Consider the following 21,306-nt stretch of genomic DNA (forward strand, 5'->3'; position numbering starts at 1 on the left):
CATTGTGTTGCATGAAAATGATTTTACTCCAGAAGGCATGGTTCTTCTTTTTACACCATGGCCAGCCAAGGGCAATGAGGAGGAGGAGCACGACTAAATACTTGTGTTCAAAAACTAAAATTCAAATGTTGAATATGAATCGTATTTGCATAATAATGTGGAACACAGTGTATTGGTGTTGAGCTGTAAACAAATATCTGCCATGTAATCCTCAATGGTGCTTAAATAACTATGTGGGACTGACAGTTTAGAATAATTTTGTTAAAATCATCTATTTTATGTTGATTATTAATCCTATTAATTTTATTATGATATTATATGATATAATATAATTAAAATAGAGCTGTATATAGCTGTCAGCACATTGACAAGCATACAATAAGCATAAAATGTTAACATTCGTCTGAGGTTTGGGCACACTGTTAACATGAATGTTATGTATCACAAGTGTAAAATGTTTACAGAATCGGTGTATGAGTTCATTGATGAAACGTAGTCTGTTGAAATTAAAGGTGCTATTCCTAAGCTTTGTGGAATTCAAACCTAACTCTTCTTTTGCATTAGGAAGAATTCCTTATGCAGTATGTTAGATGGTCTTGATAAGAGGTCTTATATTGCAGCAAGTATTTTAAAGGGTGAGTCTGCTGTTTTCGAGTGCGTAGTAAATTTATGCTAATTCATGACTGACTTTTGTCTGATTTAATTGTGCTAAGTGATGTTGCCTACATTACAGTATTGATGCTGATGTTGCACTTTGACGAATAGTAATGTTTATTTTAGAGTGTTATAAAAGCTGAAAAGGAGAGCAATGGGAGACGAACCATACTATTGGACTTTAATAGGGTAGCACATGGAAATTCACACAATGGGCATTTCAAAAAAAGATATTCATGCATTTGGGAAAGTTTTGCATATTTGGTGTTTATGTTTTTTGTAATAAAAGAGGACATTTGGGAAGAGAAATGCATGGTGTCTTCATTCCTCAGTGTTTTTCAGGAACCAAAAGCATTTGTCACTGTACCTATCTCTGAAACATGTTAACACCGTGCCTGACTTAGCTGATTAGCCACCCTCATTGTTTATCTTGTTCCTCTACTGACAGTCACTGTCTATCTCAAACCTCAAACTAGCAACTGTTCTTTCAGAAAGGTTTAATGGATAAATCACAACGTTTAGATTTCTTTCTTAAGAAAAAGGTTTCAATTATGCTGCAAGCTACTCATCTTTTTTTTCCTCAGTCTAAGACCCGGCATTATCTTCCAAGGTCTTGCAAAAGCCAGTGAAACACACAGGCACATGTTCCTTGCAGTTACAGTTATATTCAAAATAATAGCAGTCTAACATCACCAACCAGATCAATCACTGTCCTTAATAGAAATTATATTTCTACATGATAAATAATTTACTAGTAGGTGTAGCAGAGTGATAGAAAACCAACAGACCCAACAGTCGTGGCATGCATGCTGCTGATTCTGTGAGATTGACTCATTAATTGAAAGGGGCGTGTTCAAAATAATAGCTGTGGAGTTCATTTAGTGAGGTCATTAATTCAGTGAACAAACAGGGGTCAAACAGGTGGCCCTCATTTAAGGACAAAGGACGCAAATGTTGTAAATGCTGGTTATAGAATATTCTCTCTAGAAACCGGAGTAAAATGTGTCGTTCCAGGCATTGTTCAGAAGAACAGCCTACTTTGAAAAGTTGATTAGAGAGGGGAAAACATATAAGGAACTGAAGAAAATGATCAGTTGCTCAGCAAAAATAATCTCAAATGCTTTCAAAATGGCAACCAAAACCAGGAAGACACAGAAGAAAACAGAAAGCTACCATTCAGATGGATTGAAGAATAGACAAAATGGCAAAGACTCAGACAATAATTAAAGATGGTCTAAAGTTACCTGTGAGTACTGTCACGATTAGAGATGCCTATGTAAAGCAAAGCTATCGGAAACAAGCCCCCCCAAAGTCCTATTATGGAAAAACAATGTGCTGACGAGTTTACAGTTCTCCAAAGACCACACTGACTTCCCAAAGAGAAATGGTGCAACATTTTGTGGACTGATGAAAGCAAGGTTGTTCTTTTTGGGTCTAGGGGCCGCAGACGACCCCCAAACACTGAATTCAAATCACAGTACACTGTGAAGACAGTGAAGTATGGTGGCTCAAACATCATGACATGGGGATGTTCCTCATACTATGGTATCAGGCCTACTTATGGCATACCAGGGATCATGGAACAGTTTGAATACATCAAATTATCTGAAAAGGTCATGTTGATCAACAAGATTAATGTTACGGAGTGGCCAGCCCAATCCCTGGACTTTAAACTAATAGAAAACTTGTGGGGTGACATCAAAAATGCTGTTTCTGAGGCAAAACCAAAAATGAAGAGGAATTGTGGGATGTAGTCCAAACACCCCAGGCTGGAATACCTGTTCACAGATGCCAGAAGTTGGTCGACTCCATGCAACACGGATGGGAAGCAGTTCTAAAAAACAGTGGTTATTCACAGGAAAGGCAAATATTAAAAAAAATTCAGTTTATAGTGTATATTAGGGTTTGTAAAGAAAGACACTGCTATTTTTTTAACACCCTCGTATTCCCTTTTCTTCCTTTTCTGTAAAGAAATGACACATTTGATCAATTTTTCTTCATGTTTTGATTTGGAATAGAGTGTGCAGCGTTCCCAATGCATTTGCATCTATGGAAATAAAAGCTTTTATGAGGATTCCGACTATACTCACTTTAAACACACTATTATTTTGAACACATGTACTTGTACAGAGATTCTCGTCATGTTTACCCCCAAAATCTTGTGAAACTTACACTGGCTTCCATGTTAACTTCTGAAAGTTGTAAAATACATGGAAAATGTCTTTGTGGAGTCCTCATTCTTATCAAGTATGCACGGTCCTAAAAGTGAAAAGAAAAGAAAAACAAGGTGCTGGCTGAGTTTAAGTTGTTTATTGATGGTATATTTTTGCATAGGGAAACATATTCATTTCCAGTTATGAATTTACCAGCAGTTGCTGATAGCAATGGCTAAATATGATTAAAATGATGTATTATCAAAGATGTTAATATCCCCCACAGCAGATGAATAACATTAGGTAAGAAACATTGTTTGGACAGCCATTAAACCCAAATACATTCAAACAGAAAGTTCAATGTAGAACCAAAAACTGAGACTTCGGTGTAGCTGGCCACAAGAGGACCAAACTAGGAGACTATATTGTTGTCATTCTCTGCCCCTGTGTTAATGAAACCCTTGGGTAGTTAACATCATGCAAATAAAGGTTGATTATCTACGTTTGTTTCCATTGGAAAAACATCCACATGAAAAAGTACCTAAAGCTCTTGCTAAGCTGCTTAAAACTACATCCAATCCAGAGCACCAGCCCTTTACACAGTGAACAATGACCCAGCAAGAAAAACACAACTTGCTTCTTCGTCCCTGATTATGCTCTTATACTTGGATGACAAGTTGTGCAGTATTACACATTTCTGACAGGTGTTTAAAAATAGTCAGACAAGAAAGATGCATCCTATATCTTGAATAGACTATGAACTACCACAGGAATAGCACTGATTTCTCTTTAGGGCAACAATGATACGATGTTGCACATGGGACTTGTAGTTCATTTACTAACAGAATTATATTTATGAATACTGAATGTAAAAAGGACTGTGGTCTTTGTGGATTGTAGTCGTGCAATAACTGTCAAAAGCTGATCATGCCTATGCTCTCTCTGATGTAAGGGATATATATTTGGAAGCAAGCAAGCAGTCCTTTACAATAATATCTGAAAAATCTTTAGAAAAAAACCCTTTAAAATATGAGACTGCATTAAAATTCTCTCATTCGCTGTCTGCAGCACATTGAGTACACATATGGCATCACTGTCACAGGAAAAACTCTACAAAACTTGATTTGAACAACTAAGAAAGGATTACAGACTGTGGCGAGTAAGGATAACAGAAATTGGTGTCAAGGATCATAAAAACAGAATTCAAGTTACATCATAAAAACAAAAAAACATGTTGGAGTTGTCAGGCAACAGAAGAGATAAAATGTGCATTTATGAAAAGAGCCCTCTCAGAAAACCTTGTCAATATCTGACAGTCACTTAGTGTTCAGCTGAGAATATGACTAACTGTGACCAACAGTTTCTAATACTTTAGATGTAGTTATTTCCGCTTAAGAGTACCCATCAATTAAACCACAAAGCAGTTATGATTCTAGCGTAGCAGGAATAATTTTAGCATTGTCCACAGACATGGCGTTATTTGAACCAATGAGAAAAAGGAAAATCCAGATGGAGTTTTACTCCAAAACTAAATCAATAATTATCAACATCTCAGTAAACACATACTCACCAAAAATTAAAACAGGTTTGAACACAAACTGACAGTTTTGTAGTGCATATTTCCACAAAAGTTGTGTTTTTTAAACCTTCAGTCGTGAAAAACAAGTCGTGTTGGCTACCAAGCACACAGAGTTCAAATCTGAATGTTCATTTATCAAGGGAATTCATTAGTATATTTCACATTAGAGATTGAAATTTCAATTGTATGCTCTCTCTCTAAATTAAGACAACATTAATGTGTAGTGGAAACACACAAAAGTGCTTATTAATGGATGGCCCTGTAATAACTAAATAGGAATCAGCCATTATTTATTTTATATTTTCCATCTGTGCTTTTCCAGTAGTGTCAATGAAAATTATTGAGATGTGATGACTAATGTTTTTGCCTCAGTCTTGCTAAGAAAATACACATTACAACTGCATTAATGCCCTGGCTTTGGAGACTATTCTCAAATTGCTGTAGCTTTTGTAAAGCAGTATTACCACTGGCTGAACTGGAAACTGTGTCATCCTGTTTCAAATGCAACCTACAAAATAGTCCAAATGAGGGCACAGCTTTAATCCCTGAATGTAATCCAACCTAAAACAAAGAAGCATGATTCCACCTCACTTTAAGTTTCCTTGACAAATAGATTGTCAGTATTACTCTAAATTTTATTTTACTCTTTGGGTTGTCATATGGCTTGTCATCTCATGTCCTGCTCAGCCCGGGCTGCTGATGTCACTGATACTAAGCACAAGTCCCTGGGCAGAGTCCAACCCAGTATAAAAAATACAATTAGCAGTAAAATCACAGGCACTGCTTGTTAAAATCATATTTGGTTATTTCTTTTTTGTTTCCATTCTGCTGACCAGCAAGTTTATTTACACAGAGCACAGAAAGAAATGCATTTGAATCGTACAGTTTTTGACATGAACAAATTTTGACAGAGGCTGAAATTGAGCATGCGAGTAAATTTTGTAATGAGCATATCCACCTTAAAACAGGGATGTCCAAACTATGGTCCAGGGGCCAAATGTGGAAGAAAAATTCATAATACTGGGGCAGGGCTGGTAGTAGCCAGCGCCCCCTGGAATCTGATTGGCCTCCCAAAATCCTTGAAATGAATGGCTATTTCTTAGACCAGCCATTTCAACAATCACTAAACAAATTTTAACCTACATTCAGTGGGTTCAAGAAACGTATTTTCTAGGTAAGGTATAAAAGTATTAAAGTGGCCATCCTTACACATCTCTGTACGTGGCCCCTCCCTAATCAAAAAAGTTTGGACACCCCTGATCTGAAACAATTGACTCTTTCCTTGAAGGTAGGATATTTCTGGATGACTTGAATACTCCGAGGGTTAAAAACTTTCCCTCAGACAAAGAAATCTGTACTTTCACTGGAAACAGTGACAGCTGAGTTAGACAGCTGCACATAGTGAGTGGATCTAAAACAAGGGCCGTTGCAGATTATATGCTGTATTGAGTTTCCCTTTGCTGTAATATTTTTTATACAATAATCCAATGCTCAGTCTGGTACACTGTGTTGGACTGAATATTCACATTGCAGTGCACATGCTTAAACACCTTAAACAGATGTTGGTCATAAAGAAAAAAAAAAAAAAAACAGAGTAAAAAAGATGAAAAGAATTTTTGCTTCATTATCTGATGACTCAGATCTCAGCTTAGGGCCAAGAACCACCAACCTTAGTAAAAATTCATTCAACCATGTCTTTAAATAGTGTTTGTTATCATACATGTCAAGGTTAAAAGGTTAAAAAAATCCCTTAAATGCAGATGAAGTACAATTTAGTACCTGAGGGAAACAAGCAGACTCTCCACCAGCTTTTAACCATAGACTTTTCATCATTATGATTATATATTATATTATATTCATTATTATAGTCATGATTATATCATTATGACAGGAGAAGATGGCGAGTGTAAACTGTGAAGCGCAGGGATATGTTGTATATTTCTGTATTCTTAATTAGCTGTGAATCCTGATCTGTACTCTTTCTGTTTGGCTTTGATCAGATGCATCTCAGTTTGCATCCTTTTTTATCAATCCATGTCCTATCTTCTATCTGGTCTTTTAAACTGTAAATTTTGTTAAGATCAGGACCGCTACGCTTACATTTGCTGATTGTAAATCTTGCTTGAACACATTCCACAATAAGAAAAGGCCAGAATTATTTCAGTCTGAACATTATCACTATTCATTTTTCCCAAAAAGTTCACCCCCTTACTGCACAACATATCATCCCATTATTTTCCAAATTAACATATGATGTCTGAATGGATTATCCATGAGCTTTTAATGTTGCAAATCATTAACTGCATACAAACACATTTATGTATGGCTTACTTGTTAAAAAAGAAGAACAGAAAAAACTATGTAGAAAGCTATAATTTTAAAGAAAAACTGCAGCATTGTTGTTAATTGTAAAGGCATTTTCCATAAGGGTATACTAGTATGTAATCTGTTTAACACAATTCATAACATACAAGGCCAAATTACTAAAGACAAAATTTAAACCTTAGAAGTCCATGGCATGATTTCATCATGCGCCTTTTTGTAACAGGATAGCATGAAAACAAAGCCACATTTTGCATTGCAATCAATTTGTGTGGAAAGTATGACTGTTCGATGTCAATAGGTCAGTAAGAGCAGAAAAAAGGATCATTTTAATTTGATATAAAATTAATTTAAATGTGGGGTACACGTAGGGTACAGCCTTCCTAATGCTTTCATAACTTTAGCTTTTTTTTTTTTTTTTTAGTAAAAAAAATCTCTTTATAGCTATTTTTTTTTAATCTGTGTTTTTACTGTTGTGTGTTTTTGGAATACTTATATGCAGTACACCACCTTAAAGTTTAAAAAAAAGTTTTTATTTCATAAATTTCAGATTGTGCTGAAAAAAATATACCAAACATGAGCATGATAAACATTTTTTGAGTGTTCATATTGTCCAAAGAAAAGTATTAACAAAACAGCAAAAATAGCCTGTGGACTTCTAAGGGTTAAATGTGGGGAAAATGCTACTCGCTAAACTTTCTATTTATGGAGTAACACATTTAGAGGTCTATGTAGCCTTGTGGTAAATAAGCACTTTTAGCTCACTTAAACATCTCTGTATGTTTAATTTGCACTGCTTGAGAATCCTTCACAGTCTTGCAATGGAAAAAATCCATTTTCTTTGTATATTTAAGAACAAAAATGATTTTAACCTTAGGCATTGTTTAGTGGATTAAAAAAAGCTAGATACATACATATGTATTCTGTGTAACAGCTTTCATTTTTAGCTTGATATATGTAATTTTAACACTTTTATGTGTACGTTTACAACATTTTCTAAATTTGTAAATCTAGGAATGCCAATTTCATCATATATTGATATATACATATTTTTAAATAGCATTTTTTTTTTTTAATCTTTGTTTTTACTATTGTGTGTTGTTGGAGGTCCTATATCTAGTACGGTAAGTTAAAAAATAGCTTTGATTTTATAAAGTTGAGATTGTGCTGAAAAAAAGAAACCAAACATGAGCATGGCAAACATTTTCTGAGTTGTATTGTCAAAAGTATTGAGAAAACGCCTGTGGACTTCTAAGGGTTAAATGCTACACTGTAAGCTTTCTTTATTTAGAATCACACATTTAGAGGACTGTGTAGCCTTATGGTAAGCATGCACTCTTTGAGTGAATTATTTCTTACCCAAACTTTCTGTCAAAGACAAGTTCCCTCCCACCACCGTTATCCCCTTTTATCACTCACTAACCATTACATGGCAAAATTTTAAGCCAGAAAATCAATTTTTTCCCATTTCATGGGCTAGCTTTTTCTAAAGCTTGTCTATCTTCTTAAGACAGACAAACTAAGACACACAAACACAACAGGCTTAAACATTCTATACATTTGTTGTATAGCTTTATAAGTCCATCTTGTACACGTTTTTATACACACTGCTGTGATTCAAATTATATTTCTACAAGCAAAATGATAACAGTAACTCGTGAAAAAATTAAGAAATAACATAAAAGCCAAACTGAGTAAGAATAGTGTTAAGTGCATGCATCCATATAAACTTAATTCAGAGTATGGCCTTTTTTAATGTGATATGATAAGTCACATGGTCAGAGTCATTATACAGGCAAGGACGGTGTTTTAATGGGCAATCATAGAGCTGCTGAACCTCAAAACCAAAACCCGTGTTTGTTTCACATGGCATTGGTTGGCTCGGTCACATTGGTGAAATACTGACAACAAATTAAATGAGTTTTTCCGGCAGTAAAAAAAACAAAGCAGATGATTGCATATATTTTATACTTGAATCAAAGCAGGATGCAGGCTGAGCTGAGTAGAATCTCTCCAGATGGTTTTTTCTTCTATTGTGAATATTTAGGACTTACCACCAAACTTTTTCGGATCTAAAGCAGCTATACTTCACTATTTCTTAAATTACTGAGTCCATCACAACAAACCCCGGTCCACATTTTGGGGCAGCACACATCTTACTATTAACACTGTTAATATCAATATACCTTTGTCCACACACCTTAAAGCCAATACTTCAGCTTTAAAAGCAGAGTCACTGAACGAGATCAGCTCTATGAGTGCAATCAACACCTTATTATACCAAACACTGCCATGAAATCCACTCTTAACAGGCCAGCATTGTGGGAAGTACAGTTCTTTTTCTGTGCAGAAAAAAGCAATAATCAGTTTTCACAATCTATCAGTTCATTCAGCGTTCATTGAAATTATTTAATACGAATTTGAGGAAAGGACTTTAGCAAGACCATAACTTCTGAACCAGGTTAAGGGTCCAGATTCTCCCTGCATTTTTTACTTATCCATATTTCCAAACTTGACCACCTCAGTATCTGCTTGAGCTCATCATATGTGTTTAAAAGCAGAAGAAAAAGTACATCAGTGAAAGGAAACTGTAATCACCAAACTGCTGGAGTGTTTCTTGTTTGCTGTAAAAATCTGTTTTGCCTTAAGCTGATGGAAAAGTAGACTGCTGAAGCCAATGAAAGCTTTCACAAAGCTTACATCAAAGCCAGTATCCCAGGTGGCAGTTCAATCACTGCCACTGTTTAACCTTAACTATGTATCTGCTACACTGGTTTATGTCAAGCAATCACACATGCAGCTTTTTTTATATGTTTTGTCTTGTTTGTTTTCAGCTTACAGCTTTACCATGAAAATATGATCACTTTCCCATTTGTATAATTGTTATTAACTAAAGGCAAGGCACATAATGTGTTTTATGAAGTATCGTGCAAAATAGAAGTTTAACAACAGGGCTATTATTAAAATGTAAAGAAACAGACAACCCTCCATCAACGGTCCTCTGATCTGGAGCAGAGGGAGGAGGGGGAGGAGGAGGAAGAGCAGGATAGAGAGGAGGAGGTATCATCAGTTTGAGCCATGCATTCATTAGGTCAGCACAGCGACCAGGGCAGCACCATGCATTATACATCAGCTTTAAGCCAACTGTAACAAAAAAACTTAAACTTTGCCCCACCAAACCTAGTTAATATCAGCACCTTCAGTACAAAATCTGAACCCATAGTAGGCACTGACTGCTGTTTATTATAACCCCTAAACCTGGGAAAGAATGAGTAGAAGACAAACCGACACCTTTGTTTAGACCACGCACATATTAAAGATGCATCTGGACAACAAAATGGCATAAATAAAAAGAAGACACTATCTCTAGGTAGTGAAAAACACATGGAGCCCCTTTTTTGCAAGTTAAAATAAGTCACAAAAAACTATTCTAAAGCCATCACACTTGAAAATGTAGACAACACAAAGAGACAAGAGAAAGGCAAGGCAAAAACTCAAGGAAAACCGTCTTTCTTTCTGAATTCCAGGTATGAACTACCACCCCCCCACCCCCACCCCCATCCCCCAAAAAAATCACACTACCACTTTAGCACATAAAGTTGTGTAGTTCAAAGCTGGCAAGCCTGTGATTTTTCCATCTAATGGCTGTTTGGGAAGCCTATTTTCTTACAACACTAGTACTCCAATTTTGACTCTGTGATCATGAAGGGAAAAGACGAAATATTTTCCTTGCAGCAGGTTGTAATTTCAACTTATTTCTATATTATTCTAAACGTTTTTATTTAAAACAGAGGGATGCCTGACTTTTAAAAGGAATATTTTAGTAGTTTCCTGGAGTTTAATTTATAGGGCTGTCAAAACATCACAATTCTTAAAAACCATTAATCGCACACAATTTTTAGTATTTAAAAATTCCACTAGGTTGCATTCAAAACTGCTTGCGTAATTTTGGAGATTTCTAATGTCTTGGACCAAGGGTAAAAGACATCCTGGAGGGATACAGACCTGCTTTTATGGGAAGACTGAAGGTTTTAACATGTGCTAACAACGAAAAAGGAATTTGTTATGGATTAAAAGGAAATAAATGAACACTAAAAGGGTAAATGTTTGGCAGCTAATGCTTCTGACTTTAGCTGTCTGTGAGTTTTCAAGTAAAAAAAGACATTAAGGAGTAGTGGTGGACTTAGTTTACATCACTGTAGCTGCAAGGAGACACTGACTTGACTTAACCAAATTTTTGGGAAACGATTAATCGTGATAAAAAATGTGCACTTATTGTGGAGTGTAGTTAATCACAATTAATCCTGACAGCCCTTCTAATTAATAAAGTTAGTATTCTTATGAGCCATGTCACACTTCTTCATCCTTCTTCACTGACTTTACATTAGCTAACAAGGCATTGGAGATTCAAAACGCCTTCAAGATCAGGAAATTGCTTTCATGATTAAAAATGGGATGGATGATACAAAAAGCAAAAAAATACCCCTCTGACATTCATCCAACTGTTTATAAGGTAGCACAAGTGCATAAATCATGTAATAATGTCTGCAGAGTGCACAAACACTCAATAAGCTCAGGCAAATTTGCTTCCCATGAACATGATATACGAATCCACATAAAAAGGCAACAAATAACATGAGACAAGGTTAAGTTGAGGGTTAAAAAAATTACACTTAATATAAAATGAGTCCCTAGAAATGTATTTTATGATATTTCAAGCATAAATTTATGTTTCACAAAATATTAAAAAGTCAGGGTGCATTTTTTTAACTGCTCTTGCATTTTGAGTTTGCATACACATTTTTGTGGTGAGCTTTTATAGTTTGATTCTGGCTTGTAATTGACTCTTTTGTACAGACTCTGGACATTGAGGTATGGCTATTAAATAATAAGACTGCATTTATGAGGATAAAACCACATGGTTCACAGTAAGACTGAGTGTTATATATTAAAGGTTGGATATTCTCACACAACTGCTGTAAGTCTCCATTAAGCAACATCTTTAGTTCACTGCTAGCTACCGATTGAAGTGCATGTGCTTTTGCTGAGGCGTCAGAAAATTATTAGCTTAAGAGTTGAGCATTCACTTGATATTTCTGGTGAAACTGAACAACAGCTGAATCTTTTTGTACATCAACTGAGCTGTATGGTGAACACTGCACGTCTCCTGCACGTGTGTTTGAAGGGCACAAAAGATTTTGTGAAGGCAGAGAGGATGTCCAAGACGATGAACGCTCTGGGAGCCCATGCACATCAAGTACTTCTTTAAACATTCAATAAATTGAACAAATCGTTCAAAATGACCAACTTAGTATAAGAATGATAACAGAAATGGTCTCCATTGATAGAGACCATTTGGCAAATTTTGCATGAAAATTTGAACATGACAAAAGTATGTGCCAAAGTTGTCCCAAAACTTCTGACGCCTGATCAAAAGGAAAAACACAAATTTGTGGAGACATGTTGGAGAAAATAAAGAAAAACAAAACTCATTTAAAAGGAGTGATTACATGTGATGAAACTCGGATCTTCCAATAAGATGCTGAGATAAAACAGCAGTCAATGCATTAGAAAACACCATCGTCACCAAGCATTAGGAAAGCACCACAAAACAAGTCCAAACTCAAGGTTATGTTGATTGTTTTCTTTACATTAAAGGATATCGTTTTGGAGGAGTGAGTTCCAGAAGGGTCGACGGCGAAGCAACACTTTTACAAACAGGTTTTAGAAAAACTCTGTCTAAAAAAGTCTGAAGTCTGAAGAAAGTGACCACAAAAGTTTAAGCCCAAACACAAAGTACAGTGTTTGATCACCCTCCTTATTCACCTGATCTAGCAGTGTTTGACTTTTTTCTTTTTCTCAACATCGAATCTGTGCTCAAAGGGACACACTTTAAGTAAGAAGTTAAGAAAAGAATGACAGAGGTTTTGAGACCACCATCTGAAGAAAGACCAACTACTCTGCTTTGATCAGTGGAAGATCTGAATGCAGTGGCATGTCGATGAAGAAGGGGAGGAGATCGAAGGAGAGAGATGTTGAAAAAAGTTTATGTTCAATAATACTGTCTCGTTTTTTAATAGCCATACCTCGTTCTCAGTGTTCTCAGCAGTTGTTTTTATCGCTAGGATCTCAGTACGACATCTCTAAGATGTTGCTTGTCTTCAGAGTAGGATAATTGTTTGGGCTTACCATAACAAAATTAAAATGCAATTATTTGCACGAATCAAGCATAAATGATCCTGATCCATGATTGAATATTTAAAAGATTATTATACTAATAAACCTGTGAGCATAAATGAATTAGAGAATATTGCTTCAGCTCATAAAAGCACTACTATGGGTAAAATATTGTGTTGGCTGGGCCACAAATGCAAGCAATGCAAGACTTTTAAGTGCTTTACTTCCTGCTTGTTGTCAGTGGTTGATCATCAACGTTTGTCTAGATCTGTCTTGAGCTGCCTGATCTGTAACTCAAACACCATGTCATACTGTTTCTTGGGTTGAGCTCCACAGTGCATCAACTTTCTAAAAACACCTTGTCAGTCACTATCTTTTCAAAGCTCAACGGACATCTGGATTTTGTGCTCCCATCAAATCAGTATCCACATCAGAAATCCAAAAACACCTTGGTAGCATGCTGCATAACCACAACTTTCTCCTTTTAACTTAAGCAAAGTGCAATGCCTGCTTTAACTCATTCTATTCCCCAATATAAAAGTAAAAACCACACCACCATGTTCTTCAAAAACTAAAATACCCTCACATGTCCTTAAAACGAAGCGGGGATGAGTGCACAAACATGGAAACTATTCTTACATTTTGACACACACACACTCACACACACACAAAATACCCCATGCTACTTATACAAACACACAGTTCAACAGCTACTTGCTGCTGTTGGCTGTTCTGCCGTATGATTCAGGTTCCCATGTGTCAATTTGCCTTTTCTCAGATCAACTGAGGTCTTTCTATGTCTCCTCCAGACACGATGACTTTGTCTGTTTATATAAGAACTGTTGTACAAACTGATTTGTATCTGAAGGAAGAGGCATATTTCAATCAACATCCTCTGCCTTCCCAATACCAGTAGCACTGGACCTTTTGTAACTGATGTCAAATTGTAGCATTGTCTCTTGTCTTAGAGGAGACATATTCCACCGTTTTCTGATAAAAAGGAAAAAGTCTTAAAAACAAGAAAATTGCAAAGCAAATAATGGTTTCAGGCTGATGATTGTCAATAAAAAAAACAAAGCCTCAGCTTGTAAGCGGGAAGATCAAACATATGTGTTGTTTTAACCCTTGATTTTCTTCAAATGTGGCAATAACATATCCAAAAGTGCAAAAAAATACATAATAGTAGGAGGATATCTCTAGTCAGATAAAAAAGGGAGGCTTATTTGCATATATTATAAGCAGCACCTGCAGCGGAGAGTGGCATTCTGGGTGTTGAGGGGGGATGAGGTCTACATCTGTTCCAGGAGGGAGGCCTTATACTAGATTTAGCGAAAAGACCCGGGGTGCTGGAATAAAGGCTGACATCCATCCAAGGGAACAGGTCTCATCCTGGGGGCACAGTCAGGTAACAGGCCTCTTGGGTCTGGTTTGTTGAGTCCTGATACTGCTATGCAGTTCTTCTGAACAAAACAGACATCTGCATCAATACCTAACTTGGATTTAAAAATCCCATCTCACAACAGTTGCCATTCTTGGTAACCATTTAGCCTCGTATGGCATAGTTCATTGTGGGACTGCTATATGGCTGAGAGAAAGCAGCATTCTTCTTCCATGTCTCTTCTTTGTACATGCACACATATAAATGTATTCCACCGTATATTTATATGTATGTATGCCACATATTATGCTTTTATAAAGCTGAATATATTTTTCCTCTGACAATGCCTTGTCAACATTGTTTCCTTTTCCTCTGGGACAGAACTACAGTGACTTTCACCTGCCCTCCAGAGTTCACTCAGTTCCCCAGATACCAAGACTGGAATAAAAAACAAAAAAAGATGATTTACATTGAGTAAGAACCTCACAAGCATAAATCAAGAATTAATAAAAGACTGGTTATTGATGTAGATAAGTGACTTTGAAATATATAGTAAAAGAGGCGCTTATTAAAGTGACAAAAAGAGTTAACTCTATCAGGACATAATGAAGTATTTCATCAATCCAATTGTTATACTTTCAATCTGATAATCAATGCTTTGTTGAACTTCAAAAAAAATAACCAGTTCTTTCTTAGCTAAGCAAAGAACTTAATGTTTAATGTCCTTACAGACAGTTTAACTTTGGATGCTGAAAATCTGGACTAAAATCTTGAGCTGCCATATGGCAGAGAAGCTTTGGCAAATTTTTCAATGGTGCAACCCACATACTCAGCTCTGCTGCTCATCCCACAAATGCATGTTCCTTACAAATGTGGGACCATTTAAAAGGGAAATAAACATGCTTTCCCGGGGTACAAGATTTACTGCCAAGAAGCATTGTTACAACAAAGAAGTAATCCTCCAAACACAAATTTCCTTGATATGGACACTTTTATCAGACCACATTTCCAACCAATGATGTACTACGCCTCAAAACTGAGATACAGTGACAAACATTATGACCAACTCCTTTTATTTAATCATTATCATATAAAGACAATTATAGTGATACTTTGTTAGCACTAAAGCTCATGGTACACGTATGATCTCTTTGCTGATAAACAAATGTTTATAGCATTTTCTGGTGAAATATCTTATCCTACCATCGGTTTTGTATATTGCACATCGCTCTATTTGACAGCACCCTGGTGGTAGCAGTGAGTGGCATTAAAAATAATTCATTTTGTCACCGATGGTTTTGTTTGCTTTTACGGTGCATAAGGCAGCATCAAAAGTCTGTCAGTTTACTACTTTAAACACATCCCAGGATTTTTAAAGAAGCATCATGATCAAATTAATTTATCACATTTACTGTTCACAAAATTTGTCATGAGAAACAACTGAAAAATCCTCCCTCCATTAATAAGAGAAGCTAGGAATAAACTGTTCTTGTGCCAGCCCCTGTACACTAAGCCTGATAATATGGAATGAACTGTACTAACCTGGGTTTGGTAGAGTCCACCTGGGTCTCGTGAAGTGACTCCAACAAAGGACGTACGGTTGGCAGGTGGGGTCCCAGGGGCCGAGTATGCTAAGGGTGTTGTTTTTGACAACATTAGTCAGATGTTCATGACAGTTTCATGTCACCTGTTAAATTGTTTTCCAAATATAACAAATAAATAAAAGTCACTGATTCATCTTTTTTTGCTCAAACTACAAAGTTTGAAGGACTACTACGAATTAAATTCCCTTCACACTGCACTCTTACACTATATAGACAAAAGTATATGGCCACACCTGTCAATTATTTAATTCAGCTGTTTTAATCAGACCTGTTACCACGGGTGAATAAAATTAAGCACCTAGTCGCAGAGAGTCAGAAGTTGGGGATTAAATTTACTGTTTTCTGGCAAAAATGTCTCTGTTATAATGCTTTTAATGACCCGTAGGCCACAGCAGCTGATAGATTTAGGAAATTTACCTCACAGTGAAGAAAAACACAGCAGCTGGCAGCAACACAGCTGGCTATTAACTTTCAATGAAGGCAGTGACATCAGCTAACAACAGACTGTATTGACATAAACTGCTCTGTGATTTTAAATCATTGTTCCAACATATCTAGTGTATTAAGACAATTTTTTCGATATCACTTAAAGGGACTTTAACTGATTTAGGTGTAGAAAACTCACCATTCATTTATCTTCATTTTTTTTTAAATAAAATATAATAACAAATAAATAACATACAATACAATGCAATTTTAATACAAAAAATAACAGTAATTTGGGCATAACACAACTCTTGAGTGTACAATTCCATTTAACTCTGTTTGTCTCCAGTTCTGTAATACAGCCACTAACTGCTTGTGTTATTTTTACTATTTACATCTAATTTTTTTCCATCTCAAAATTGTGTGTACTTCAAATGAAGAATCTGAATGATAAAATGTTAACACACTGAAAAGTAAAATTCATGTATCTACATATTGTACATACAGACCCCTCCAAAAGTATTGGAACGGTGGCCCCAATTCCTTTATTTTTGCTGTAGACTAAAAACATTTGGGTTTGACACAAAAAGATGAATATGAGACAAGAGATCAACATGTCAGCTTTTGTTTCCAGGTTTTTACATCTGAATCTGATGCACAGCCCAGGAGATAGCTTTATTTGTAACTTAACACCAAATTTTAAGGTGAGCAAAAGTGTTGGAACAGATTGACTTTAAACAGGTTAAAGTGAATAAGACTTAATATCTAGTTGGAAATCTTTTTCATGCAGTAACTACATCAAGCCTGTGACCCACTGACATCACCAAACTTTTACATTCTTCTTTTGTGATGCTTTTCTAGGCTTTCACTGCAGCTTCTTTCAGTTGTTGTTTGTTCTGGGGGTTACTCCCTTCAGTCCCCTCTTTAGCAGCTAAAATGCTCCAGAGAGTTTAGGTCTGGAGATTGACTTGGCCAGTCTTAAACCTTTCTCCTCTTGCCCTTGATGAACTCCTTTTTTATTGAACTGTGCTTTGGGTCATTATCTTGCTGCATGATGAAGAATCTCCCAATCTGTTTGGCTGCATCTTTCTTTAAATTGTCAGACAAAAGGTTCTGTAAACTTCTGAGTTCATTTTGCTGCTGCCATCATGTGTTACATCATCAATGAAGATTAATGAGCCCGTCCCAGAAGAAGCCATGCAAGCCCAACCCATGACGTTATCTCCATTGTGTTTCACAGATGAGCTTGTATGTTTGGGATCATGAGCAGATCCTTTCTTTCTCCACACTTTCCATCACTTTGGTAAAGGTTCATCTTTGTCTCATCAGTCCATTAAACTTTGTCCCAGAAGGTTTGAGGGTGGTCTCTGTACTTTTTGGCATATTCCAGCCTGGCCTTCCTGTCCTTCTTGCTAATGAGTGGTTTGCATCTTCTGGTGTAGCCTCTGTACTTTTGTTCAGGATGTCTTCAGTGAACAGTAGATGGTGATACCTTCACTCCTGCCCTCTGGAGGTTGTTGCTGATGTCACTAACAGTTGTTTTAGGGTCTTTCTTTACAGCTCTCACAATGTTTCTTCCATCAACTGCTGCCTTTTTCCTTGGTCTACCTGTTCAATGTCTGTTACTGAGTACACCAGTGGTTTCTTTCTTCTCTAATCTTTCAAAATGGTTGCACAGGCTATCGCCAATGTTTGTGAAATGGCTCTGATTGATTTACCATCTTCTCTCAGCTTCACAGTTTCTTGTTTTTCAACCATAGACAGCTTTCTGGTTTTCCCGTTGGTTACATCTCTAACTACAAATACAGTCTGCACAGGCAAAACTCAAATCTGAAACTGATCATAGACAGCGCTATGTATCGTTTAAATAATCAGTGTAGTAGGACACACTGGGAAACAAGAGATACCCGTCAGTCAAATGGTCCAATACTTTTGCTCACATGAAAAATGGACGGGTTCAAACAAATAATATCTTCAAAGTGGTGTATCAGATCCAGACGTTAACACCTGAAAACAAAAGCTGAAATGTTGATCTATTGTCTAATATTCATCTTTTTATGTCAAACCAAAATGTTTTTAGTCTACAGCAAAAATAAAGGAATTTGGACCACTGTTACAATACTTTTGGAGGGGACTGTACATGACCATACAAGTTGGCAATGGAAGCTTATGAGCCTTAAATTACATACTTGGTGATGTGGGGGAATTTACTCCCCCATCAGAAGAGGTGGTTGAGGCCTTTGACTCTGCAGGCAGTGTTGGCCTGGGTAGGGTGGATGGAGGAGGAGCCAGAGAGGATACTGGTCCAGGGGTTGCCAACATCTGAGAGGAGATGTAGTGACTAGACACTTTAACCTGGTTGCTGCCATTCAGCTGTAATTATCAAGGACAGAAAAAACAAAAGCATTATCATTAACCCCTGATGAAACAGTCCCACCCTGCATAATCTTCAATAAGTAAAGCAGGAGAATAACAGGAATGCTTAAACATACTGTAGGTCTGTAAACATTGCTTCAACAGCCAAAGGTATTGGATTACATGAAACTTTACCTCACTGGAAAAAAAGATATTTAACTCCTTCATATCTGACCCAAAGGAAAAGGTTAGCACTTGTTTGGCTGAAATATTTAAATGTGGGAGGTAGGTTCTGGCTTGAAAATGGCATAATCCATGACATTACCCAGCATGCCTCTCTTGTTTCTGCCCAAATCTTTGCCAAAATTTGCATTACAATGCTGACATCAAAAGCCAAGAACTTTATGTGCTGATTGAAGCAACAATCAAGGCTAAATCTCAACCCTGAGACAGTTGAGAAGAGATTTTCTTTTCAGAAAATGCAGCTGAGAGCAGGCTCATTCGTACACCCTACAGTCTCGAGCCCTATTCGCAAGGCACTAGTATTACCTGTGGACCTCTGATCATTTGCGAATTACCCCCTGAAGTCACTGTATGTTACAGTGCATTCACACAGGACAAGCAAAGTCTGTAGTCTACTCAAATTTACAGACATTTCTGGAGGAAAACATGAGGGTAATGCAGGGCTGTAAATGCACAGTGATTTTTTTTACATTTTATCTGAAATTAACTGAAGAGAAACACTACTTAAAATCTATATGTGTCAAAACTTTGTTAACATTGTCATCTATAATTTTTTATCAGAAAAAAGTGCAAAATAAGCAGCTCAAACCTTAAAAAACATAATAAGCACCCTAAATTACAAAGACACAGGTTCATATGGGACTAGAATTACCTGTGGATCTCTGTGTGCACTACTATGGTTGGCAATTTGCCCTGGACTTTTACTCTGTAAATGACGGATGTGGTTCATTTGCACAGGATTAAAAACACAGATGTCCTGTAAGATTATTACAAATTACCAGATGTCCCTAGGTAATACATATCTCCTGTGAATAGTGCATTACTGTATGACAGTTGAGTGCTGAACACTTTGCAGAGTGATATCCTTGAATATGATCAATTATAAGAAGTTTTCTGCTAGTTTCTGTTGAGGAAATTTCAGGTAAAAAAACAAAAAAATTTGAATTCAAAAGTTGTTATGCGGCAAATTTATTGAAAACTCTTCCTTCATCTTATCTTATTTATAGCAGAGTTCTGTGATGTACTCTCAGAAATGATCGTTTGCTTGCTACACTTACTGAGCTGGGGGATTGATTGGCTGGGTCACAAGCCAATGAGACGAGATCTTTGAGCGGGTCCTGGGCCAGGTGAGGGGGATACCGGATTGCTCCATGTGGGAAATAGGACGAGGACGGGAAATGAAGAGATGAGGAGGGGTGTGGACTCCGGGACAGACCTGGACAGAGAGCGAGACAAGACAGAGAGAAAAGAAGAAACAAAATGGTAAATTACCTTTTTAAAAAATGTATATATAGTATGTAAGTGTAATACTGACCGCTATGGACAGCTATGACTGGGCGGTGGTGCTGAGTAAAGGAGCCCATTCTTGGTGAGTCTTCTTGGGGTGAGGGACTGTCCATGTCAGCCTTTTTAACAGGAGGAGACAGACCTAAAAATACAAACCCAACAACCACACACACAAACACAAGGGATGCAACATATTAAATGGTGAAAGCTGGAACATAAAGGCAAAAATAGCACAATTTAACCCTTTTGAAGATATACACTGCTGTAAGTGAAAATGTATTCTCTGTTCTTAAGATTTGTACGGACTGGATAATGTATGCTTTTTTGGTCAGTGCATATGTGGTTGTTGGAATATTAAAAGAGATCCTTTAGGAGCAGCAGAGAAAATTATGGAGCACAATATTTATGACAAAATACATCTCATATTTTTGTTAATATCACATTGTTTGCACTGGAATTGCGTAATGAGGCAGACAGAATTATGAATCATGGTTGGATAATACGTAAGCAGAGAAGGTGTATTCAGCAGGTGACTGCTGAATTGTAGAGCCCTATGCTCATAGAAGCCCACTAAACATCCAAAAAAATCAGTATGGTGAAAGTTTATCAGGAATGTGCTTTTTACGTGCACTAACTTGAGTGGTTCTCCAGAATGTTTCTGCTTGAGTATGCAACTACTGTGGCCTTTTCAAAAGACCCTGTAAAGTGAAAATATGTTTGTTGTATGATAGGTCACTGTGTTATGAATCCCCAGGTCGAATTTTAGTCAGATAAAACATCTCCAAGTTTATAAATTGAAGCTTTAAAATCATGAAAAATGAGGCAGTAAAATCTGCTCTAGGATGGTGTGGGTGCATCTGTTAATGAGCTGAAGCCACACCCACTCAGGAAAAATACGATCCACTAATTTTTAAAGAATTCTACAGTCTGAATAGAGTGGTGCAGTCGTGACGTTATTTTTGTATGCAAACCCTGAAGTTAGCGTTGCATGGGTTCCCTTGGCGTGGAGCCTATGGGATTTTTCAATGGGTTTTTGGATTATTGCTGAAAATAAGCTCTGTGTCCAATAAAAGTTTATAAAATTTACACGTTTTGTTGATAAAGATAATATTCATAAACTGATAATAT

The 21,306-nt window shown here is 36.7% G+C and overlaps 1 protein-coding gene across 4 annotated transcripts in view; it reads right to left on the minus strand.

Moving 5' to 3' along the window:
• Positions 1–239: 239 nt before the first annotated feature.
• The window catches only part of nfic (nuclear factor I/C), a 44,042-nt gene continuing 22,975 nt past the window's right edge, over positions 240–21,306 (minus strand). For 2 of the 4 annotated variants that reach the window (XM_041792150.1, XM_041792151.1), the window contains exons 9-14: positions 20,207–20,320; positions 19,950–20,107; positions 18,483–18,666; positions 15,806–15,894; positions 2,827–2,913; positions 240–2,488 (exon numbers count right to left, since the gene is read on the minus strand). In XM_041792150.1, the coding sequence (XP_041648084.1) occupies positions 2,213–2,488; positions 2,827–2,913; positions 15,806–15,894; positions 18,483–18,666; positions 19,950–20,107; positions 20,207–20,320 (908 nt within the window). In that variant the 3' untranslated portion in view covers positions 240–2,212. Of the gene's footprint in view, positions 2,489–2,826; positions 2,914–5,954; positions 14,702–15,805; positions 15,895–18,482; positions 18,667–19,949; positions 20,108–20,206; positions 20,321–21,306 lie in introns of those variants that run through there. The other 2 variants (XM_041792153.1, XM_041792152.1) reach the window with 2 other exon arrangements.

This window comes from Cheilinus undulatus, linkage group 7 (assembly GCF_018320785.1).
Source record: "Cheilinus undulatus linkage group 7, ASM1832078v1, whole genome shotgun sequence".
NCBI lineage: Eukaryota > Metazoa > Chordata > Actinopteri > Labriformes > Labridae > Cheilinus > Cheilinus undulatus.